Below are 21,289 nucleotides of genomic sequence, written 5' to 3' on the forward strand. Positions count from 1 at the left end.
AACAAGGTATAAAAATACAGGTATTTGCAGGCAATCAAGAAAGCGTGAATTTGAATATCAAGAACATTTATGCTTGGTCGCTTCTGTTTAAGCTTGTTATGCTTTTATGTTTGTTTTTGTGTTTTGTTTTGTTTTTTTTTGTTGTGTATTTTTTTTTCTGTGTTTTTTTGTTTGTTTTTGAGTGGGTGGGGGAGTTGTTCTTTTTTTATATAATAGCAATTCGAATATCCAAGTTGTTTCAAAATTTATCAATATTGTTTTCTAAATTAATTTTTGTTTGTTTTTTTAAAAGTATTTTTATTTTACCCTGACAAGAGGAGCCCATGTTAAGATGTCCTCTGACATGCGCATCAGCGAGGTGATCATGAAGTTGTACTGGTCCCTCAGAGCAAGAATCATATAATTTAGGTGAGGGGAAGACCGGAAGTCGTCATCAGGCACATCAATCAACTCATTGACTTGAGCAGACATGGCTTTTCCTATGGCCACTTGGTCACTGGAACGTTCATGGCTGAATAAAATAAAAATTTGAAAGCACATGTATATTTTTATTAATTTTTAAAATGCCTCTCTTGTTATTGTTTTTGTTAGATATTATTGTTGTTTTGTTGTTGGTATGTGCCATTGTTCTCTTTCTCTTTTGTTGCTGTTACTCTTTTTAATGTTTTTGTTTTATGTTGTTGTTGTTGCTGCTGCTGCTGTTATTGTTGTTATTGGTGGTGGTTGTAGTAGTAGCGGTCGTGGTGGTGTAAGGCAGTTGCAGTGGTTATGAACAATTCAAATAAATTGACATGCACTAAATTCAAAACGTGTGTATATATGTCAATGATTAGGATGGGCATATGTCATACTTACAGACTGGATGATAAGACTTCTTCAATACCGTGTTGATATTGTAATAAATATGGCTTGAGCCTGTGGCCATCGTTTCTCTGAATATTGAATAAATTTTGTAAAAAAAAATTGTACAGTATTAATTAAAGAAATGTTTTAGTTTCATCCCCTCCCTCATTCACACAACAAAACAAACATTACCATAATTTTTTAATAGATTTATTCTTCTTATGTTGTCATCGATTAAATATAGTATATTGTTTGTATTGCTAAAATTCAACTTTCTCTTCATTGTATTTGATTTGTATACGTTTTATTTTACATCAAAAGAGAAATAGTTGAAAACATCATATAGAGTACAAAAAGGCATAAAAAAAGATCCGCTTTTGGAAAGTTGTCAAAATTTAAATAACATTTTAAAAAACATGAACAATCATAAACAATGTTGAAAATATTTTTATTGGGCATTGAACCATATTTCTCGACTAGATATTTGCAGTTTGCCTCATTCTTTTTTTTCAGCATGAGTAAGTGCCCATTTGAGGATTTCATCCTATTCCTTACAGTCATTATGCAAGTCTGATTTTTTATAGCCTCAAATACTCATGGAGTGAGAAGAAAACAAATCGATTTAGATTTTTTTTTTTTCAAAACGATTATCAAATAAAACAGAGCAATATTGAAATTAAGTTCTGAAAATAAAAATCCCAAATTAGAAGTGTAAAATACAGGGATATCTGCTCAAAGACTTGCTACTGTTTTTGACTGCACCCATATTATGATTTACAGGCGAACTACTCTCAAATACAGGCAAATTGGTAGACCAACTGGAGACCATTCAAAATTGTAAAAGATTAGGGAGCAGGCACTGGTGCAAGATAAAAATCTTAAAAAATCGTGTATAAAACAGTGCCAGACAAAACAGAAAAAAAATATAAGAAAAAATCATCAAAAAAAAAAATCATCTTGCCTCGACTGGGGATTGAACCTCAGATGTCCTGAACAGAAGTTCAAATCATGAGGAACATTTTATTTACTGATTCGTTATCATTGACTGTAAAAGTACGTAAATACTCAAGAGTTTTATTCTGATAATCTAATACTAATCCGACGATTCATTAAATTTATGTATAGTGCATAAAGGTGGATACTTTATCATGCCTCTCAGTATATTATATCTTTAAGAATTTAAAACTATCTATAAACAGATATTATAGTTCATTTTAAAAATATAAAAAAGCATAAAATATACTGATAAATGTCCATGCTCAATATTGTAGCCAGCCTTGAACATTCGTCCAACAGCTAAAATTTTCAGCTCTTAAACGCATTATATGAGCAAATGAACGTTGTGTGAATAGGTTTTCTAAAAAATACCATTCATTATCTCCTTCACTTAACATTTTCAGGTAGATTCTATTGATATACAATAAACTAACATTGAGGAAAGCTCTGATGAGCGCCCGTGCTGCCTTGTTCTGCTCTCCAAGCATGTGTACTTTCCCTGCTGTGCTGTTACACATCTTGTATAGCTCCATCAAAATAGGGACGTCTGACATTTTCCTTTTAATTACAAAATAATAAAAACAACTTCATCTAATATCTACAGATAAATTCGCATGTGCTTGTGGTTATAACTAGTGCCGCGCTGAAGACCGGTCTGGACCGCGGTCCGACGGTCTTTTAGCTGTGAACCGAAGACCGGTCCCAGAGGGGAAGACCGGCGCCGGTCCTCACTTCTTATCACCTTTCAACTAGTGCGGGGCGGTCCTTGCAAGGACCACGGTCCTACGGTCTCGCGCCATAGCCTACTACTTCCCCAGCGATTCGTTGCTTCGGTTGCCTATCTTCCACCAATCACCACCCATCCCACTTAATTAATTGCACCCACCCCCCTTTGCCATACACTAAACGACACAGACGACCATACAGGCAGACGACCACCAACCTCCACTCCGCAAACCGCCCTTTCGTGTGTGAGATGGGGGGAACAGGAGGTGCACGCCTTGGACGATTCCATTATACGGGGTAAATTTCAAAATTTACTACACCATAATGATCGCAATGACAATGATCTATGGTGAAGGCATGACCCCTCTTCTCTAATGGGTTATTGTTTGAAATGTATGTGACTACAAAAGATGTGTGTGTTGTGTGTGTGTGTGTGTGTGTGTGTGTGTGTGTGTGTGTCGAACCTAGCAAGTAGCAAATCCGATTTTTTGTTTTCTTTTGTCCATCTCTTGTCACCACTCCTTTCTATCGCAGTGTTGTCATTTAAAATAATACAATAATATTAAAATTTCGTTTGGTGTTTTTACTAATCAAATAATATGAGTTTCATTAGTTTCTTCCTTCCAAAAAACCCAGTTATAATGTCTGAATTTTAAAAAAGTCCAATAGAATATTTGGGGACCCCGATAGCTCAGTTGATAGAGCACTCTCTTTATACGCAAAGGGCCAGAGATCGATCCCGGGTGCAGTCGATTTTTTTCTGAATCCCTGTCTACTCAGCAATGAATGGGTAGCTGAGTTTGTTAGATCTGGCGAAAAGTCACCATCGACCCCTCTTATCACCTCATCCACCCCCTCTTATTATAACTTCACGTCTCTCTCTTACTCTTCAATGCTCGCTGCCCTCTAATGTGTGTGTGTGTGGGGGGGGGGGGGGGGGGGGGTAGGAGTTGCGTGTGTGTATCAACGCCACGAACAACTCGATCAACGCCTTGGGCGATGCCATTATCTCCGTTAATGGGGATAAATTTCAAATTTTATTAAATTATCGAAGTAACAATGAAGTACGGTGAGCAAATAAAGAAGGCATCACCCCTCTTCTCTAATTAGGTTACAATTTGAAATGAGTGTGACTACTCCGTGTGTTTTACTCCTGTAGGCCACGGTTTTCATCGTGTAGCGGTCTTTAACGGTTCAAGAATGAACGATCCCACGCTCTCAAAGGTCAAACCGGTTCGAATTTCCAACAGTCTCTCAGGAATGTTCAATGTCGAAAAGGACCGGTCCTAGGACCGGTCCTTGCGGTCTTCATTTCCCAAGGACCGTAGGACCGTGGTCCTTAAGCTTGCCAAGGACCGCCCCGCACTAGTTATAACATCGATTTTTCCTCAATAATTAATCATAATGGCATTGATTTTGGAGTTGCACTTGATATATCACAACATAATTCAAATTGGTGTTAGTGCCCCTTCTGATAATGGGGAAGGAAAATTCCTTATCCGTCATATTGGTATAGATATATAAGGACGTGGAAATGTTTCATTTATTCTACAAGGAAAAATTAAAGTATTTGGTTACTGTGTGAAAAAAATAAACTAATGTAAATGCTTTTTGATATTGTTATAAGTATCACCAATTCTGTTTCATACCTTTATCAGAGACATTATAATATAATAATGAATATGGTAAACAATTGCTATACCGAACCCTATTATTAACCCCATAATAACTGGCCTACCACCAACGTAATGATAAGTATGAACTATAAAAATTAATGATGGAGATATTCATTAAACAGGAAACCACCCGAAACTTTGTTATAGACATGGCAATATGCAATCAATTTTATAATTCTGACTTAATATTCACATAAATGGAAATGGGGAAAAGTGAATTTCTTATTTATGTAACATTTATTATTTTGTGAGGTAAATTAAAGTCATGTAATAAAAAAATAAAAAACCAAAGCAAATTATGACAGAATTACCTGTCCATCAGGATCAGAAGAATTAGGTGGTAGACAATGTCAAAGAGTTGTGCCCAAGGATGGAAGGCAACCACACGTCTTTGCAGACTTCCTCTGGAGGAAATAATGAAAATGTTGCTGCTTAAAGCTCGAAGGAGAAAAAAAACATAAGTATTGAATGAGAAGCTTCAATTTATTAGACGAAGACAGGAAATAGAATGCCCCTTTGTCCCATCATTGTTTTTGTTTATTCACATTAAATATGCCATTCACATATTTTATATCTCATTGGTCCTTCGTGTTTCATTCATCGTGTTTTGTTGATAAAGGGGAAATCCGAAACGTCCACAGTATCTGTCTTCGTCTAATAAATTGAAGCTTACAATTCAATATACTGATCTTATTTTTTCTGAAGAAGAAATAAATAAAGTAATAGTGATCCATTGTGACAATATGGGATTATGTAGGAGGGAACTAGAGGAAGAAAATTTAATTTAAAGTCATAATGATAAGAATATGGAAATTTAAGTTTTATGAAGTTAAAGAGACAAAACTCGCTCTATTCAATAAAGACATTTATTTTTCACTCAACATCTTCCAAGTAAAGCTTAAGATTCCATATTAATATTAATTATACCAAGTTCATCCCAACATTATACCATTTTGAGACGACAGGGCAAAATATGGAGTATTTAAAAAAATTACAAAACCCTAATTTATAGTTCATGTGACAAACAATAATATTTATTATTGATCGTTTTTAATGTTGTGATTTTTTTTCTGTAGTTTTGTACACAAAAGTCAAAGAAAATCCTTTCCAAATCATTTATTTGACTCTTTTTTTTCTTGAATAATTAATTTTTTCACTAAGAGAGGATACAAACTCTTGTGACTTTTTTTTCTCTCTCATTGAAAAGCCTTTTGAGCCTAAAGCTAGATTTTACTTTAACATGTTTCAAAAACAGAAGATGTGTGAGTGGGTTATACGTGTTTTCAATTATTATTGTAATCTTCTCTGAAAATTATTTTACCCTATCTTATTAGTCATATTATCAGAATTGTAACCATTGTTCACAAAAGATATAAACAAGGAACAAAGTGGACAGAAGGTACAGAACTCTTTTTCTCCCTGCAGCTGTGTGATGTTTACCGAGTCACCTCCCCCTTTCTTTGTGGTGCTGCACTGTGACTTATTCCTGTGTCTTTCATTGAAATGAATGTGTAATAAAGGGAATTGTATTCTATTTATCTATTTATAGTTTAATAGGATATAAGTCTGATCAACCAAATGCTTACTTAAAAGGGCTTGTTATCTGCCAGGCAAAAGGCCCACTGCCTGGGTCGTCACCCAATTTGAATCCGTCAATGAGAGCTTTCCTTGGTTTGTGGTGTCGCATGCGTTGGTGGACATGGCGATGGATGTAATGGAAGTCATTTTCTGTCACCGTACTCTGTCTCCCCGCCATGGATGGGTTGGCTGGCAAATATATTATATACAACACAGATTACAATAACAATTATCTGGGCATTCCACAGCGTTCACTTATATAAGGTGCCAAATACTTTATTCTTTCCTTTTCTTTTGGCTGTAAACATTTAGATAAAACATTCTGCATGACACCAAATTAAATTTAGACTTGAAATTAGACCTGAAGTAGATTTTAACGTTTCAAAAATGACTAAAACCAAATAAAAATTGTATTTTTTGTAATTTTTGAAATTTTATTTTATAGCAATATTACAAAGCCTCATTATCACTCTCCAAAACTCCATTCCAATGCAAAAATTCCAACAAAGTTTTTGATGAAAAATTGTAAAAAAAAAATAGCTCAAATTGTTGTTTAAAGATATGAATTCAAAATGTGATCAGGTTATTTTCAACCAAGTATATTAACTTTCTATGCCAGCATGAACACCATAGCTGATCCCCAATGGCATTTTGAGATTGTGCAATCCATTGCCTGTGCAGCTTCTTAGGTGACAACAACTGACTGAAAGCTTAAAATGGTTTTTCTCAATCGCACTTCAAATACAAGGCAAGATATATTTTCTGAGAATAGAAGCTGATAAAATTCTTTATTTCAAAATTTGGTGAACTGTTGATACCCACCTGATGCCCTGCGCACATTGGCATGGTCAATAGTATTGGTCTGAGGCACAAACATGGAAATGTAAGATTCTGCATGAGCTTGGTTAAGGAAAACACCCTCATGGAGGGATGCCATAGGGAACTCAGCAAAATTCGATAACCTAAAAATTTGTTAAAGTAAAAGAAGGGTGGGGGGGGGGGGGGTGGGGTGAGGGGAGTTAAATCATGTAAAACGTGGCATGTTAGACGTTGTTACCAAAAAAAAATGCACAATTGAAAGACTTCAAATAAAAAAAAAGTAGAGACTAAAAATATTCCAACTGCAAATCCTTCAAAAGTAAAGAAAAGCTAAAAAATAATAAATCAAACAAGTACAAAAAACGAAAACAAAAACAAAAAAGTGAGGGGTGGGTGGGGGGGGGGGGGCAGTTTTCAACATTTGCATTAGAACTTTAAGCTAACGCTCACCCTTCTTCTATGATTTCATCCATAATCTGTACAAAGTTTAACGTATACTGCTTCTGGCCTTGGATAAAACTGTCTTTATGTGGGTCCAGTTGGAAGATACACTGGAAATAAAATCAATATCATTTCAGAGGATTTGATGGTAAATCAAGACATTATAACGCCAGTTATGCCTAAAAATCTAAAAAGCTCAAAAAGATAAATGAAATAACATACAACCGAAAACAAATTTTACTTTTTATCCTTTATTTGATCCCGATAGTCTAGAAGAGGATTTTCAAGCGCCCTCCCCACATACACACCCCGCCCACTTTGCCTAAGACCCTGGTCTGTCAAAAGCTATTTGTTGTTACTGTTCCCAACTATCAGAATCTTACAAAGAAAACAATATATTGCAGGTTAGAAATTATCCTTAATGTTTCTATAACGAATATAAGTACATTCTATGACAAATATAACTTTTGTAAATACAAATTTCTGCCACCTACTTCGGCAAAAATGTACTTGTTACTGATTACAGCATCGCTAATCTTCTGCATGAGTATACCCTGAAGATAAAATTATAATGAAATGTCATTAGATTAAGGAATATGATAAGACTATCTATGCCAGAGACTGCCTCAGAAGGAAGGAGAGGAGGATGAGGATTATAGTTGTGGTGATAATGGTTAATGATTAGGTATTTATGATGGTATGATTAAAACAACAATGACAAAAATTACGACTATGATGGATAATGATGATAATAATAATGAAGATGGTGATGATGGTGATAATAATGGAATAAACCACAAAGGTGAGAAAATAAGATTGAATGAATATACATCATTAGGAAATAGTGTCACTATAAAATGGATTTCATTAAAAAAACAAAACAATTAAAAAAATTTTTTTTTAAACCCACAAAATTTCCATTCTCTCCACCACAATCCATATAACGGCCTCAATATAATGGTAAACTTTAAGGCAAGAGTGCTATGCAGACAGACTACCCAACCCACCCACCCTGTATTAAATCATGTAAATGTTGCTGCTCAAAGCTCTAAACAAAACAAAACATTGATGGGCAGGAAATACAAACAGCATACTATTTCCTGCCCATCAATGTTTTTGTTTATTCATCTTAAAAACGCCACTACCACACTAACTCATCCATCTGTAGTGTTTCATTCATCTTGTTTTGTTGATAAAGGGGAAATCCGAAACGTCCATTTTATCTGTTTTCGTATATTAAATTGAAGCTTACATTCAATTTCACGTTGTTATTTAACCCTGTATTAAATGCAACTGGCTTCCTAATATTTTCTGCTTTGTCCCTTCTTTTTATGTGAGTAATTTCTACAGCCATTTCTTTGAGAACAAGTAACAAACCAGTGTAACCACCAAAAGCAAAGACTGATCCGTAACAAGTCAAGAACAACAACATAGCTCAAGTAAAGAGCATTTCCCAAGGACTCAACTTCGCACTACCCATAGTGGGATTTGATGCTATGACCTACTTGTTGCAAGACAAGTGTCATACCACTAGACCATAAAGTTCCACAAAACTTTATGATAGCGACAAAAGAATGAAGCATAATTGAAGTGGTTGTTTAAAGTCCTGGCAAAATAAGAAAAGGAACAGGGCAAAGCAAGAATACAACCCACCTTATCTCTTTGAACAGTTTCTGGATCCCAGAATTCTAGCTGCCAATTTTCTCCTGTTTCTTCCACTGAAGTGAGGACTGGAATGTTCAACCCTAAAAGTGGAACAAGGAAAAATGTAAGGAGTCATCCAGGACATTAAGACGTGAGTATTGTAAACAATATAAGGACAGAAATCTCCTGAATTATAAAATATCAAAGGAATATATAAGCTCCAAGATATAATATATATATATATATATATATATATATATATATATATAATATATATATATATATATATATATATATATATATATATATATATAAACGAATTCCAGAAATGACTGAAGAGTGATAGACTAGCCTTTTCTCAAATGAAGCAATTTTCAACAAATAAAAAAAAAAACTTATACAAGGCGGCACTCAAACACAGCAACCACATCCCAAAAAGTAGTCCTTCAGAGCCATTAGGCCCATGGAGCTGGAGTTTATCCCGGCTTCTATAGCGTGAAATGGAATTCAATTGCTTACTGCCCTTTGGATAGGACACAAGTCTATCGCAAAGCACAGTCTGCCAAATCTAACAGACCCAGCTACCCAATCACTGCTGTGTGAACCGGGGGGGTCCAAAAAAGATTTTGACTGCACCTGAGAAAGGAATGGACTGACTGCCCACCAAAGGGTAGCGCAATAATCAACGACCCCTCTGTCCAACCACTGCCGGGATTCCACGAGCTGACAAGAAAGCAGTGGGTACATGTAAACAGGATCAGATCAGGGACAGTGACAAACCTGTACCGCTGGGGCTACCAAGATTCGCCCAAGTGCACAGCATGTGGTGGTGCCAAACAAGATATGGACCACTTGGTCCTGCACTGCCCGTCCACAGCCGTGCCAGGGGGCTATGATACCGTCCATCAAGGAGGACAAAAATACCTGGACTGGAGTGAAACGGTTCACTTGGAGCTGTAACCATTTAGAAACTACTACTACTGCACCTGAGTGCCCTACCAACTGAGCTATCAGGACCCCCACAATCACAAACTGACATATAAAAATGGAACAAACCATACCACACAAAAACACAACAGAAAACGAAACATTATATGGGCCAACCCACCAGTTACCAAATCAGTCACAACAATTTATCACTCTCATTGATAAACACTTCCCCCAGAACCACCAGTTCGATGAAATAATCAGCAGTAACAATGTAAATTATGGGACAGCGTGGCTCAGCAGTATGGTCTTTGCTTCATACCCAAAAGGTACTGAGTTCAACTACTCACCGCCCTGTGTAACCTTGAGCAAGTCATCTAGCCTTAGCTCACTTGCAGCGCTGCACTGCGGCTGATGTCTGGGTTATTCCATTCTTCCCTTGGAATAAATCCTAAAGAAAAATTTCCTCTCAGGGATGAGTAATAATAATAATAATAATAATAATAATAATAATAATAATAATAATAATAATAATATTAACAATAATAATAATAATAATAATAATAATAATAATAATAATAACAATAATAATAATAATAATAATAATAATAATAATGATGATGATGATGATGATGATGATGATGATGATGATGATGATGATGATGATGATGATGATGATGATGATGATAATAATAATAATAATAATAATAATGATAACAATAATAATAATAATAATAATAATAATAATAATAATAATAATAATAATAATAATAATAATAATAATAACAATAATAATAATAATAATAATAATAATAATAATAATAATAATAATAATAATAATAATAACAATAATAATAATTAATAATAATAATTAATAATATAATAATAATAATAATAATAATAATAATAATAATAATAATAATAATAATAATAATAATATAATAATAATAAATAATAATAATAATATACCAATGAGGACATGAAATCTGCTACTGATGAGTTTGTCAACATCCATCATGACGCTGTTGACAAATATGGAAACCGCCTGGAAATATCAAAGACGTAAGAAATAGGTTTTAAAAAGCATGACTGCACTTCAAATCTTTATTTCATATACCGTAAACTTGCTGTCTCAACAAAACGTATGATAAACATTCCAAAAAATATTAGAATTTGATTATCATGATGGACATAATTGTAAAAAAAACTTTGTAAGACTAAAGATTAAGTTTAAAGTAGATATTGGGTCAATAACTGTAAATATAATGAACCAAGATCCATATAATCTACAATTAGCATAGCATGAGTGAATGAAATGTCAATATCTATGAGACCACACAATATAAAGAATATAGAAGCTTGTAATAACTTGAAAGATGAAATATTTTCAGGAGGTTTAAGTAAGTTATATAGCGATAACTGAAATATCTACCTCATCTACGTGTTTGCCAGTTACAAGATATTCCAATCTAAACTGTGCAATGTGAACTTGGCGAAAAAATGAACCATGAAATATTGCTCCTCCAATCAATGCTACCATCACTTGATTCTGTTGGTTTCAAATTAAAAAAGAATAGGGATTTTAAAAAATGAAATCCTTTACAAGTGATTCAAAAGATAAGCAAATGGAATTAACATATTCAGCTATTTGCTTCATATTATTAAATCATATTGGTTGAAAGTGATTTATATATATATATATATATATATATATATATATATATATATATATATATATATATATATATATATATATATATATATACATATTTAGTATTATAAATGTACTCCTTAATATAATAATATCCAGACTTGAAGGAAGAAAAAAAATAAAAAAAAGAAAGAAAGATCTCAAGATATATCATGACTTACAGAATAATCTTCTTTCTGAAACATGTCCTTGAATGTCGGGGTGATGTTGTCACAAAGCCACTGGTATCTGTAAATCATGTGTGAGTTGACACAACGTAGGATGCTTCTCAGTCCCCATACAGGGGTTCCTTTTTGAACCGTGAACAGGTTAAGGATACGAGTCTCTTTAAGAGGGACGCCTGTAAACAACGAAAATATAATATGTAATTTGGTTATGTCTTTTTTGAATACTGGTTAAATCTAAAGGATTTAATAAACCTAGACCAAATTACACTGTACAAAAGAATGATGTTAAATGTCAGTAATAAAAGTAAATTTAATAAGGCTGATGACCTGCTGGGATTTCACTCACTCCATTGTGAATAAAAAACATCATCTTTGTGGATTGTATTAATATGCAATCCTTGATTTGCATTTATGTCAACTTAATTAACAATCGCTAATATGAATTTAGTATAAACTTAATCATTTGATCGTTCTAAGGTGCAGCAATGCGTATACAAAGGTATTGGTCATTCAATGATTATGACTTATTTTGGATTTTAAGCCAAGGAATTATTCTTTTTAAAAGATTGCAATGTTTCTGAGTGTTTAAATTTGCTCACTTTTCTTAGTGAGCCTTTTTTGATAGCTCTCAAAATCAAAATGTGAATAAGAATTTGGTCATGAGATTAGCGTAATGGACAGTAATTCCGACTATAGTTACAAATTATCATTTTTCTTCCTCTATTGTCTTGTCAGACATAGCATTTAACTTTGACATAGGGGTCAAGGTCCTTTTTTAAAAAAAACAAATCATTTGCTTCTTCGTTTATAGATTGTATAAGCACCATAAACAGTTATTGTTTTACATGATTTATAAGATCTAATTATCTCAGAGATTGGTGACTAACCTGGTTGTTATATAATTACTACTGTGAAAGAAAAATATTAGGATAATAAAACAACCAAATGCTTATGATCTTGTAAAAAGAAGTTTGAACTCACTTATTGCATATTCAATGCTATCTTCTGTCTCGTTGTCAACATGAAACCTGAAAGATACAGATAAGCAGATTATCTGAAATGAATTTAACAAAAGAATAAAATAAAATTCCCTTTAATCATTTCAAGGATTTGTTTTTATATTTTTTGTCAATTTTTTTAAAATGAGGATTCCAGAAACTCATTTAGTAAAGCAGGGAATAGATTGCTTTTTGATCACATTCTGCCTCCTTTGTCAACTCAGAAGGGATTGGGTAGTTTGGTGTTGGTTAGATCTGGTGAAAAGTAGCTTGTGAAAGGCTAGCATCCAATCCAAGTGGTAGAGAGAAGTTTTTACTGTCGGTTGAACACTAAAGACACTTTATGCTTCTAAAAGATTTGTATACCCATGATGTAGACTCCCTAAATCTGATTTTATAAAAGTTCAGTTAAGAAAAAACCTATGAAGTGCCACTTTCTCAGAATTGAAATCAGTGCAATTTTAAAGAATTAACATTACTTTGAGATTTAGGTACATCGACACAACTCACTTTTCCATGAAAGGTCGCAGTCGAATGGCAAATCCAGGATAAGGATTATAAGGCAATTCCTCCCTGTCAAAAAGTTTGTGGAGCAAGTAGAAAAACTCGTTTTCAACACCAGTTTTCGTCAAGTAGTTGTCTATTTTGTTGATGACTACAGCACCCACTGGTCCTGGTGGAACAACTAATGCCTCTCTTGGGACTCCAGCAATGGACTGTTAGAGGGAGGGGAAATGAAGAAAACAAAGGGGATGGGGGTAGGCAAAATGTAATATAGAAATATGAATATTGGCTCTTCCTATGTTAAATGTGAATTATGGAATATATTATCTAGATAGTTCTCATAACTAGACGTAATACCGGTTTATTCCATTTATAGAGATATCAATAGATCAATACCAAATGATGTCAAATAAAATACAAACTAGGCAGTCAGAGTAAAGGTGACTTTTAATATTCCCAATCTAATGTTAACAACAGCCTTATTGGGGTCTACTTTGAATTTCAAAGTAACAATAATTAGTGTGATCGACATACAAAAATATAAGTATAAGAAGAATCTGGTGATCGAAAAAAAAACAAAAAAAAAAACAAACAAACAAATATGTATTTACGTCATCGTTGGATAGTAACGTGTCCTGGCTTCTCCTAGACGCAGAAGTATCGCCACGTTCTGATGCCATCTCTCTGGTCTGGTTATGTGTTTAAATTTAAACCTCTTTTACTTTTAAATAACCATTATCATAAATAATTCATCAGGAGGTGCAGTTTGTGCGACACCAAATTGTTCTTCTATGTCAGTTTTAGGTTTGGATGCAAGTCGTGCCTGATTTGATTTGAGTTTATACTTAGTAATGTTGAGTTATTATTGAGAAAATTTAAGGGACAAAACTTTTCAAATTCATAGTTAAGTTAAAGTCAAAGTCAAAGTAAAACTAAAACCACAGGTACAAGCAAGTGAAAGTGCAAGGGAGAACAGTTTGAGTTTGAGTTTGCGCGCTTTCAATTTATCCACATTTTGGAAGTTAAAAATTTACTTTACTCGTTGTTCAAGACTGAAATTTTGTTTGTTCAAATTGTTAAGGTCTCGACAATAGTTTTCATAGAGCAGTAAGTTTTCTACATTAAATTCCTTTCCTCCTCAATAAAATTTCGCGTATCAAAGGTAAACAAACTCTTTTGTCCATGAAACTAATTTTGCTCGGCCTTCGTTGCTTTTCTACTTCGAACTAATTTCCTGTGTATGGTAATTTTCATGGCTGTCGAAATAAAAGAAGGGGAAGTCATTGCTGTGGGTGAATGGTTGATGAGGTGGAATGGTGGGGCAGGTTTAATATAATGAAATCTATTGATCGATTTTGTATTCTCCAGTTTTTATGATTGAAAAGCCACGATTAAATTATATTCAATGAGGATGATGAGGATGATGATTATGATGATGATGATGATGATGATGATGATGATGATGATGATTATTATTATTATTATTATTATTATTATTATTATTATTATTATTATTATTATTATTATTATTATTATTATTATTATTATTATTGTGGCTCTGGGGACTAGTGCTTCCGTCCCGTAGGTTGTGGGTTCGAGTCATGGCGTACTAAAAGAGTATGCCGATGACGTCACGCATTTACCATCCACGGTTACTTCCCTTGTAGGAAGAGATTTCTCACTTCCGATAGAGTTGTTTACATTAGGAACTGAGTGACTGAGTGTGGCCGAGTCAACACAAAACTGTCAAAAATGCCGCGGATTTGTGCTGTCTATGGATGCAATAAATCTAAAATGAAAGGATTATCTCTCTATGGGATTCCGACCGTAAAATATGACGAAGGAAACTCAATTTTGGAGCTAACAAAGAAAAGGCAACGGCTGTGGCTGAAGGCCATCAACAGAGCAGACATCACAGTTGAAAATATCAAATACTACCACCAAGTGTGTTCTGACCACTTTGTCTCAGGTAAGATTGTTTCCTTCACTTAATTAAACTTGTTTCATTTGACTACTAATAAATATTGAGTTTTGATACAAGGCCGTAGGTTGTTTGTTCTTTCATTTACTCTGTTACAAAGAACTGAGGCTCTACGATTCGCCACTTTATTCACTCTTTCACGTTCTCGATTCTCGTGTGATTGTTGGCACTTTCGGAGGGCATGGACTCTGGCGGGCGGAGTAATTTTAATCAATTATTGGGGGGGGGGGGGGTATTTTAAAAAAAATAAATTTAAATGTTTATTTTACCTCCGGACAGGGGAATAGAGTGAGAAGTGACATTTAGGAAGGGGGATCTCCAGTCAAACTGTGATTGGCAGATATCAAATCTATGACACATATACTCATTTTCAAAACGTTGAACCATCCAACCTACACGGTTATATGAAAGACTTGTTTGATACGAAAAATGTTTTTAAAAAAAATTAAAGTCGAATCCCATGCTTTCACCTTCTATTCCATGCTAATTTATCCCACATTATGCATTTCAATAGCCCACTAAAAATAGGCAAGAATATTTTCTACACTTTAAAAAAATCATATCTCACATCATATCAAATCTAACACGAGTTAATTCGTAGTCATAGATTTTTATAAAGTGTTTGTCCATTCTTTTCACTTACAATTTCCCCTGCAATAGTTCAATGTAAGTGGTTCGTAACCCATCGAATGAAATTTTGTGTGACCATGAACATTTTAAAAATGTGTCTGACACCTTTCTTCAGCAACATAAAATGTCTAGTTAATAAAGCATTGGTAAAATTACTCCTCTCAGAGAGGCCACATCTTTCTTAAAGTGCCTGATTGCGAGGAAATTGTCTAAAACCGTAGTTCTACATTCTTATCATCTTAAAAAGGCAATTCATGTAAATAAGAGTGAAAATCTTGCATTTTGATGAATTTCAGATTTTTCCTTTTCAAATTCAGATTTTTTAAAACAAAGATATGTAGATCTTTGTCGACTTTGGCAGGTCTTAAATCTAGCATTATGTAAACATCAAGGAGAAATATGACAAAATTTTCATTCTTTACAGGTCGACCAGCTTACTACAGAATGGATACAGATCCTGATTGGATTCCAAATAAGAATCTTTCAAGACCAAATCTGGTGAAAAACACCACAATTGGCATGAATCGTCACTTACGCCAGTTGAGACGTTTTGAAAATAAAGTAAGGTTTAATGTTTTGGCCACTATTTTCCCCCCTAAAAAAAAAAATACCAATGAAAATTTACTTAAAAATCAAATTTCCATTAGGGCGTCCTTGGTAAAATTTTATCTTCTTGATAATCTTGATTTAACTGATGTGAGATTCTGAAATAACCTGTCAGATGGTCCTAGTTTCGAGCCCCGCTCTGAGTGGCGCATAGTTGAGTCCTTGGAACTGCTCTTTATGCACATTCTCTCACCGTACTCAGGTGTAAAAATGAGCCATGTCTCGTCCTACATGGTACGTGTTGCTGATAATCAGGGACTATTTGTAAAGCGCTTTGAATTTGAGCATGTTTAGTGGATACTATGATATATAAAAGTTCTTTTTTTAAAATGATTAGCCGCATTGCAAAGCTGAGTTTCATTCATTTGTTAGTTGTGGCTTGAGTTTTACTGCCAGAATGCCCATCCTGAGAAAACACTACCCATTTATCCAGGCTTGTGACCGGCCTCACAAGCTGTTGGGTTGTACCCCATAAAGAAACAAGATACAGAAGTTGAGGTGGCAGAAATGAGGATGTTGAGATGGTCACTTGGCTGGACAAGAAAGATAAAGTGAGAAATTAACTAAACCGAAGGGTGACTGAAGTGAAAAATTTATCAATAAAGATTGAAATGGTTCGGACATGTAAAGAGACCTGTCCCCACGGAATTTTTGCCATTTCAAACACCAAAATGTGCCAAAATTGCCATAAAAAATAGCAAAATTTTGCCCAAAAAATTGCCGCTAGTTTTACAAAAATCAAACAATTAAAACAACATGTAAGGTAAAAAATTGACACAAATAGGGCATTTTGTAGAATATTGATGTCTCAACATGTCAACATGAATTTATTTACATTTTGAATGGTTTGAAATAATATAATATTAATAATAATTGCCATAGTAAGTAAGTAAGTAAAAAAAAGAAGGAAGTAATCAAATATTTTATTAACTATTTAGCTTCTTAAAATTTGGGAAATCAAAGTGAACAATCACATAAAAAATTCAAAATTTGAAAAACTAATTAAGGAGAGGAAAAAACTAACTATTCACAAGGAAAGAGAAACAAAATCCATTTTCCAATGGGGGCACATTAAATTTGTATTCTCTACTTACTATCCAATTTTGAGCATTATTATTATTATTGCTTTATATTTCAATATATGCCTAATGGGTTTTGAATGAGAAACATAAAAAAAATCATGAAAAATCATAATCATATCATGAAAACTAAGTGCAACTTGTGGCTAAAAATAAAATTGCATTTTATGAAAAAAATTTAGAACCAATTTTGTTTACATAAATGATAAATGTGATAAATTTCTTATGAAAAGAATTAAACTATTAAAAGTAAAATTCTTTCTTGAATGCAATAAAATAAAAATAGGAAATTGGGGTTATGGGATGAAGGACTCCAGAGCTTTTCAGGAAAAAGAAGAAAAAAGGCGAAAAACAAAGCTTGGGATTTCCAATAGCCTAAGCTAGGCCATAGAGGTAGGAGGCTAGGCCTAGACATGTTTGTCCGTTATTTAGTGCCAATTTTGGATGCTCGCATTGAAAGTCGCCGTCTCTTCACAATTTTTCATAGCTTTTGTTATTTTAAAAAAACAAAAATCGTCAATTTAGCCTAAAAACAGCGAAAATTGCGACCTTTTGCGGCCAAATGAAAATTTGCGGCCTTTTGCGGTCAAGGGTGAAATTTGTGGCCGCGAAAAACTGCGGGGACAGAGAGACGATAGATGGGAGTGCGTGGGAAGGAAAGTATTGGACTTACAAACATATTCCATGATGAGGATAGACAGAAGAAAAAGCCTGTGTGACATTCACAGTGGAGTACCACAGAGTCAGTGGTATCAGTATCAGGCTATACTTGCATACAACATTGACAGTAAAACAATTTGTGAATTATATTTATATTTAAAAGTGCCTTCACAGCACGATAAAGATTTTATTATTTAGATATTGTCTATCTACAGAATTCATTTGTGCCTGCAAACAAAAAAAGAGGAACACATTTGATGAATGAAACTGAGACACATATGGTCGATTCAGAAGAAACAGAGGTAAAATTATGTTAAACATCAATAAAATAATAAATAAAAAGTGTGACTATCTAAAATACAATTACGAGATTGAAAATAATTTATTTAAAGAAAAGATGAGTTTTTATATTTAATTTGTCGGCTCAAAATGATGTATTATGTCAGGATTGATTTGAATTTAATGATTTTAAGGGTTTTACGGCGCTTGCAACACATTAAGGTCATATCGGCGCCAGTAAAAAGGCTGAAAATGGGAAAGTAAAAAGTTCTAGAATTACAATTAAAGCACCCAAGAAAAGGGAAGACAACAGGGGATTGGTTCAAATAGGAAACAGATGTAGATTCCAAAAGTACACTATCAAAGTACTTAGTTTGAGATCACCTCCCTGCTAGGGTATCTGGCCAGGGTACAACCAAGTGATCTCCATTCCAAGACAGACAAAAGGCAATTGGAAAACAGATATACGGGGATAGAAGATACAGTAAGTGCCTCCCTGCCCACTATGGGAGGTCATGAACCCCACCCAGACTATGTCAGGATGAAAGAGAAACTAATAAAAGTGATTTTTTTGACTTTAAACATTTCTAGGAATACAAGATTTTAGTTCTTGTCACTGTTAGAAACTACAATATATCTTTTGTCGCCATTAAAACATATCAATTGAACCCAAATATAACATTTTGACATAAATTCATTTTAAGGAAGTTGGTCACATATCATATCAAGAAATTTAATGCTCAAAGCACATACAACAACACTCAACATAAAGGACTAGCTATAATGCTTTTGAGGCACTTTTATAACATTACATTGCTGGCAGCCAGGTGCTCATTTTATACTCAAGTTGGGTGCGAGAGTGTGAGTAAACAGACTTCTCTCAGGAATCAACTTTGTATTGCCCACATCGGGACACGAACCCAAGACCTATTGTGATTTCACCAATACACAGGGATTTAAATCACTTGTGTCACTATATTGTCATTTCAGCCCCAGTAAAGAGGAAAATGAATGGATAGTCCAAACATTATTTCTGTGTTTATTTATATATAAAAGTGCCTTCACAGCATGATAAAGATTTTATTATTTAGATATATTGTCTATCTACAGAATTTATTTTTGCCTGAAAATAAAGAAAGTGGAACACATTTGATGAATGAAACTGAGACTGAGACACATATGGTTGGTTCAGAAGAAACAGAGGTAAAATTAAAAATAACAACCATCAATAAGATCATATATAAAAAGTGTGAATTTATGAAAAATATAATTACTAGATTAAAATAATTTGTTTAGAGAAAAGATGGGTTAACTATGATTTCACCAATCCACAGGGATTTACATCGCTTGTATCACCATATTGTCATTTCCGCCCCAGTAAAGAGGAACATGAATTGAGAGTCCAAACATTATTTACAAAGCATAGAATTGATATTCCATTGTTTTTAAAGTTTTCAAAGAACTTGTGACAATTTAAGATCATGTTAACCCCTTCTGATGAATAATTGCATTGATATATAGAGAATGACAGATTAATTAAAAAATGACTTAATCATGAGTAGGTAGGTTAAAAGTAAAAGTATATTTGATTTCTATTTATCCAGCAGGACACAAAAATGAACGAACCAAGAGAAGCTGACACAATTGACGGTAACAAAATTATGCTTCAAGATGTGGGAACACAGACAGACCTCACAATGGAGATGATTGATCAACTTGAAAATACAAAGTCAGTACTTAATGACATGACTGTTGAAATTTCATCTCTGCGACAGAAGGTGTCTTTTAATTCTTTTAGTGAAGAAGAATTCAGGAATAATGATGACAACGTCAAGTTCTACACTGGTTTGACATCATTCCAAATACTGATGCATGTCGTTGATCACATATCCCCATCTTTGCGACACAAAAACAATTCACTAACTAAATTTCAGGAAATTTTATTAGTATTGATAAAAATCAGGTTAGGATTGCCAAACAAATTACTTGGCCATATGTTCTCCATTGACCAGTCTACGGTTTCAAGGATTTTTCTCAGAGTTTTAAATGTAATGTATTATAATCTAAAATTTCTTATTGTCTGGCCAGAAAAAGAGGCATTGCAAAGGTCAATGCCACTTGAATTTGTAAGATGCTTTTCGAAGCGTGTAGCAGTAATTATAGACTGTTTTGAAGTTTTTATTGAACAACCTTCAAATATAAAAGCAAGAGTCCAGACATATTCACATTATAAAAGTCATAACACAATTAAGTATCTAATAGGTATAACCCCTCAAGGTTCAGTATGCTTTATATCTGATGGATACGGGGGAAGAACAAGTGATAAATTTATAGTGGAAAATTCAAATTTTCTTTCACATCTTGAAATGGGCGATATCGTCATGGCTGATAGAGGTTTTGACTGTCATGAAAGTGTGGGTTTGATGTGCGCTGATTTAAGGATACCAGCTTTTACAAGAGGTAAAAAACAACTTTCCCCTTATGACCTGGAAGCAACAAGGAAGCTTGCACATCTAAGAATTCATGTTGAAAGGGTAATAGGCAATATGAGACAAAAATCATCCATTTTAAGCACCAAAATACCAATTGATTATGTTATATCATCAGAAACTGAGAAGACGACTCTTGATCAGATTGTGAGTGTGTCGGCTTGTATCGTAAACCTCTGTCCTCCTATTGTCCCATTTATTTAATAATGATATACTAATAATAATACAGTGCTATCCATCTATAAGCATCATCATTTTGTTACTAATAAAGTGGAAACGTTTTGAAAATTTAGCCATTTCTGATTCTTTGTTTTGTTTTAAGTGATACTAAGCTGCTAGAAGTTGTGGACTGTAAAAAGTAATAAACAAAAATGAATATAACAGTTAGTAACAGCTCAATTACTTTTTTAAAAACTAAGGTGTTCTAAATTGAGCATAATATAAAACAACGCATAAAATATGGTGTGTAAAAAAAAAACGAGAAGGGGGGGGGGGGGGGGTGGGCAGGTAGAAAAGAAATTGGAATAAAATGTAT

At 33.8% G+C, this 21,289-nt stretch overlaps 2 protein-coding genes across 2 annotated transcripts in view; one reads left to right on the top strand and one right to left on the bottom strand.

Annotated features, from left to right (window-relative positions):
• LOC144967479 (uncharacterized) overlaps window positions 1-14,258 on the bottom strand; it is a 29,017-nt gene extending 14,759 nt beyond the window's left edge. The window contains exons 1-15 of the mRNA XM_078904785.1: window positions 13,642-14,258; window positions 13,037-13,242; window positions 12,510-12,556; window positions 11,523-11,701; window positions 11,083-11,199; window positions 10,620-10,695; window positions 8,733-8,824; window positions 7,574-7,633; window positions 7,089-7,189; window positions 6,642-6,781; window positions 5,828-6,008; window positions 4,553-4,645; window positions 2,274-2,397; window positions 856-932; window positions 307-511 (exon numbers count right to left, since the gene is read on the bottom strand). Of these exons, the coding sequence (XP_078760911.1) occupies window positions 307-511; window positions 856-932; window positions 2,274-2,397; window positions 4,553-4,645; window positions 5,828-6,008; window positions 6,642-6,781; window positions 7,089-7,189; window positions 7,574-7,633; window positions 8,733-8,824; window positions 10,620-10,695; window positions 11,083-11,199; window positions 11,523-11,701; window positions 12,510-12,556; window positions 13,037-13,242; window positions 13,642-13,710 (1,767 nt within the window). The 5' untranslated portion in view covers window positions 13,711-14,258. The remainder of the gene's footprint in view (window positions 1-306; window positions 512-855; window positions 933-2,273; window positions 2,398-4,552; window positions 4,646-5,827; window positions 6,009-6,641; window positions 6,782-7,088; window positions 7,190-7,573; window positions 7,634-8,732; window positions 8,825-10,619; window positions 10,696-11,082; window positions 11,200-11,522; window positions 11,702-12,509; window positions 12,557-13,036; window positions 13,243-13,641) is intronic.
• A 467-nt stretch (window positions 14,259-14,725) lies between these two features.
• On the top strand, window positions 14,726-21,046 carry LOC144967474 (uncharacterized). The gene is made up of 5 exons (XM_078904763.1): window positions 14,726-14,999; window positions 16,066-16,202; window positions 18,202-18,288; window positions 19,376-19,468; window positions 19,870-21,046. Exons 1-5 carry the CDS (start codon window positions 14,783-14,785, stop codon window positions 20,956-20,958), a joined length of 1,623 nt encoding a protein of 540 aa, XP_078760889.1. The 5' UTR covers window positions 14,726-14,782; the 3' UTR covers window positions 20,959-21,046.
• The last annotated feature ends 243 nt before the right edge of the window (window positions 21,047-21,289 follow it).

The sequence above is a fragment of the Berghia stephanieae genome, chromosome 3 (genome assembly GCF_034508935.2).
Source record: "Berghia stephanieae isolate SIO BIC M18660-M18661 chromosome 3, UCSD_Bste_1.3, whole genome shotgun sequence".
NCBI classification, from domain to species: Eukaryota; Metazoa; Mollusca; class Gastropoda; order Nudibranchia; family Aeolidiidae; genus Berghia; species Berghia stephanieae.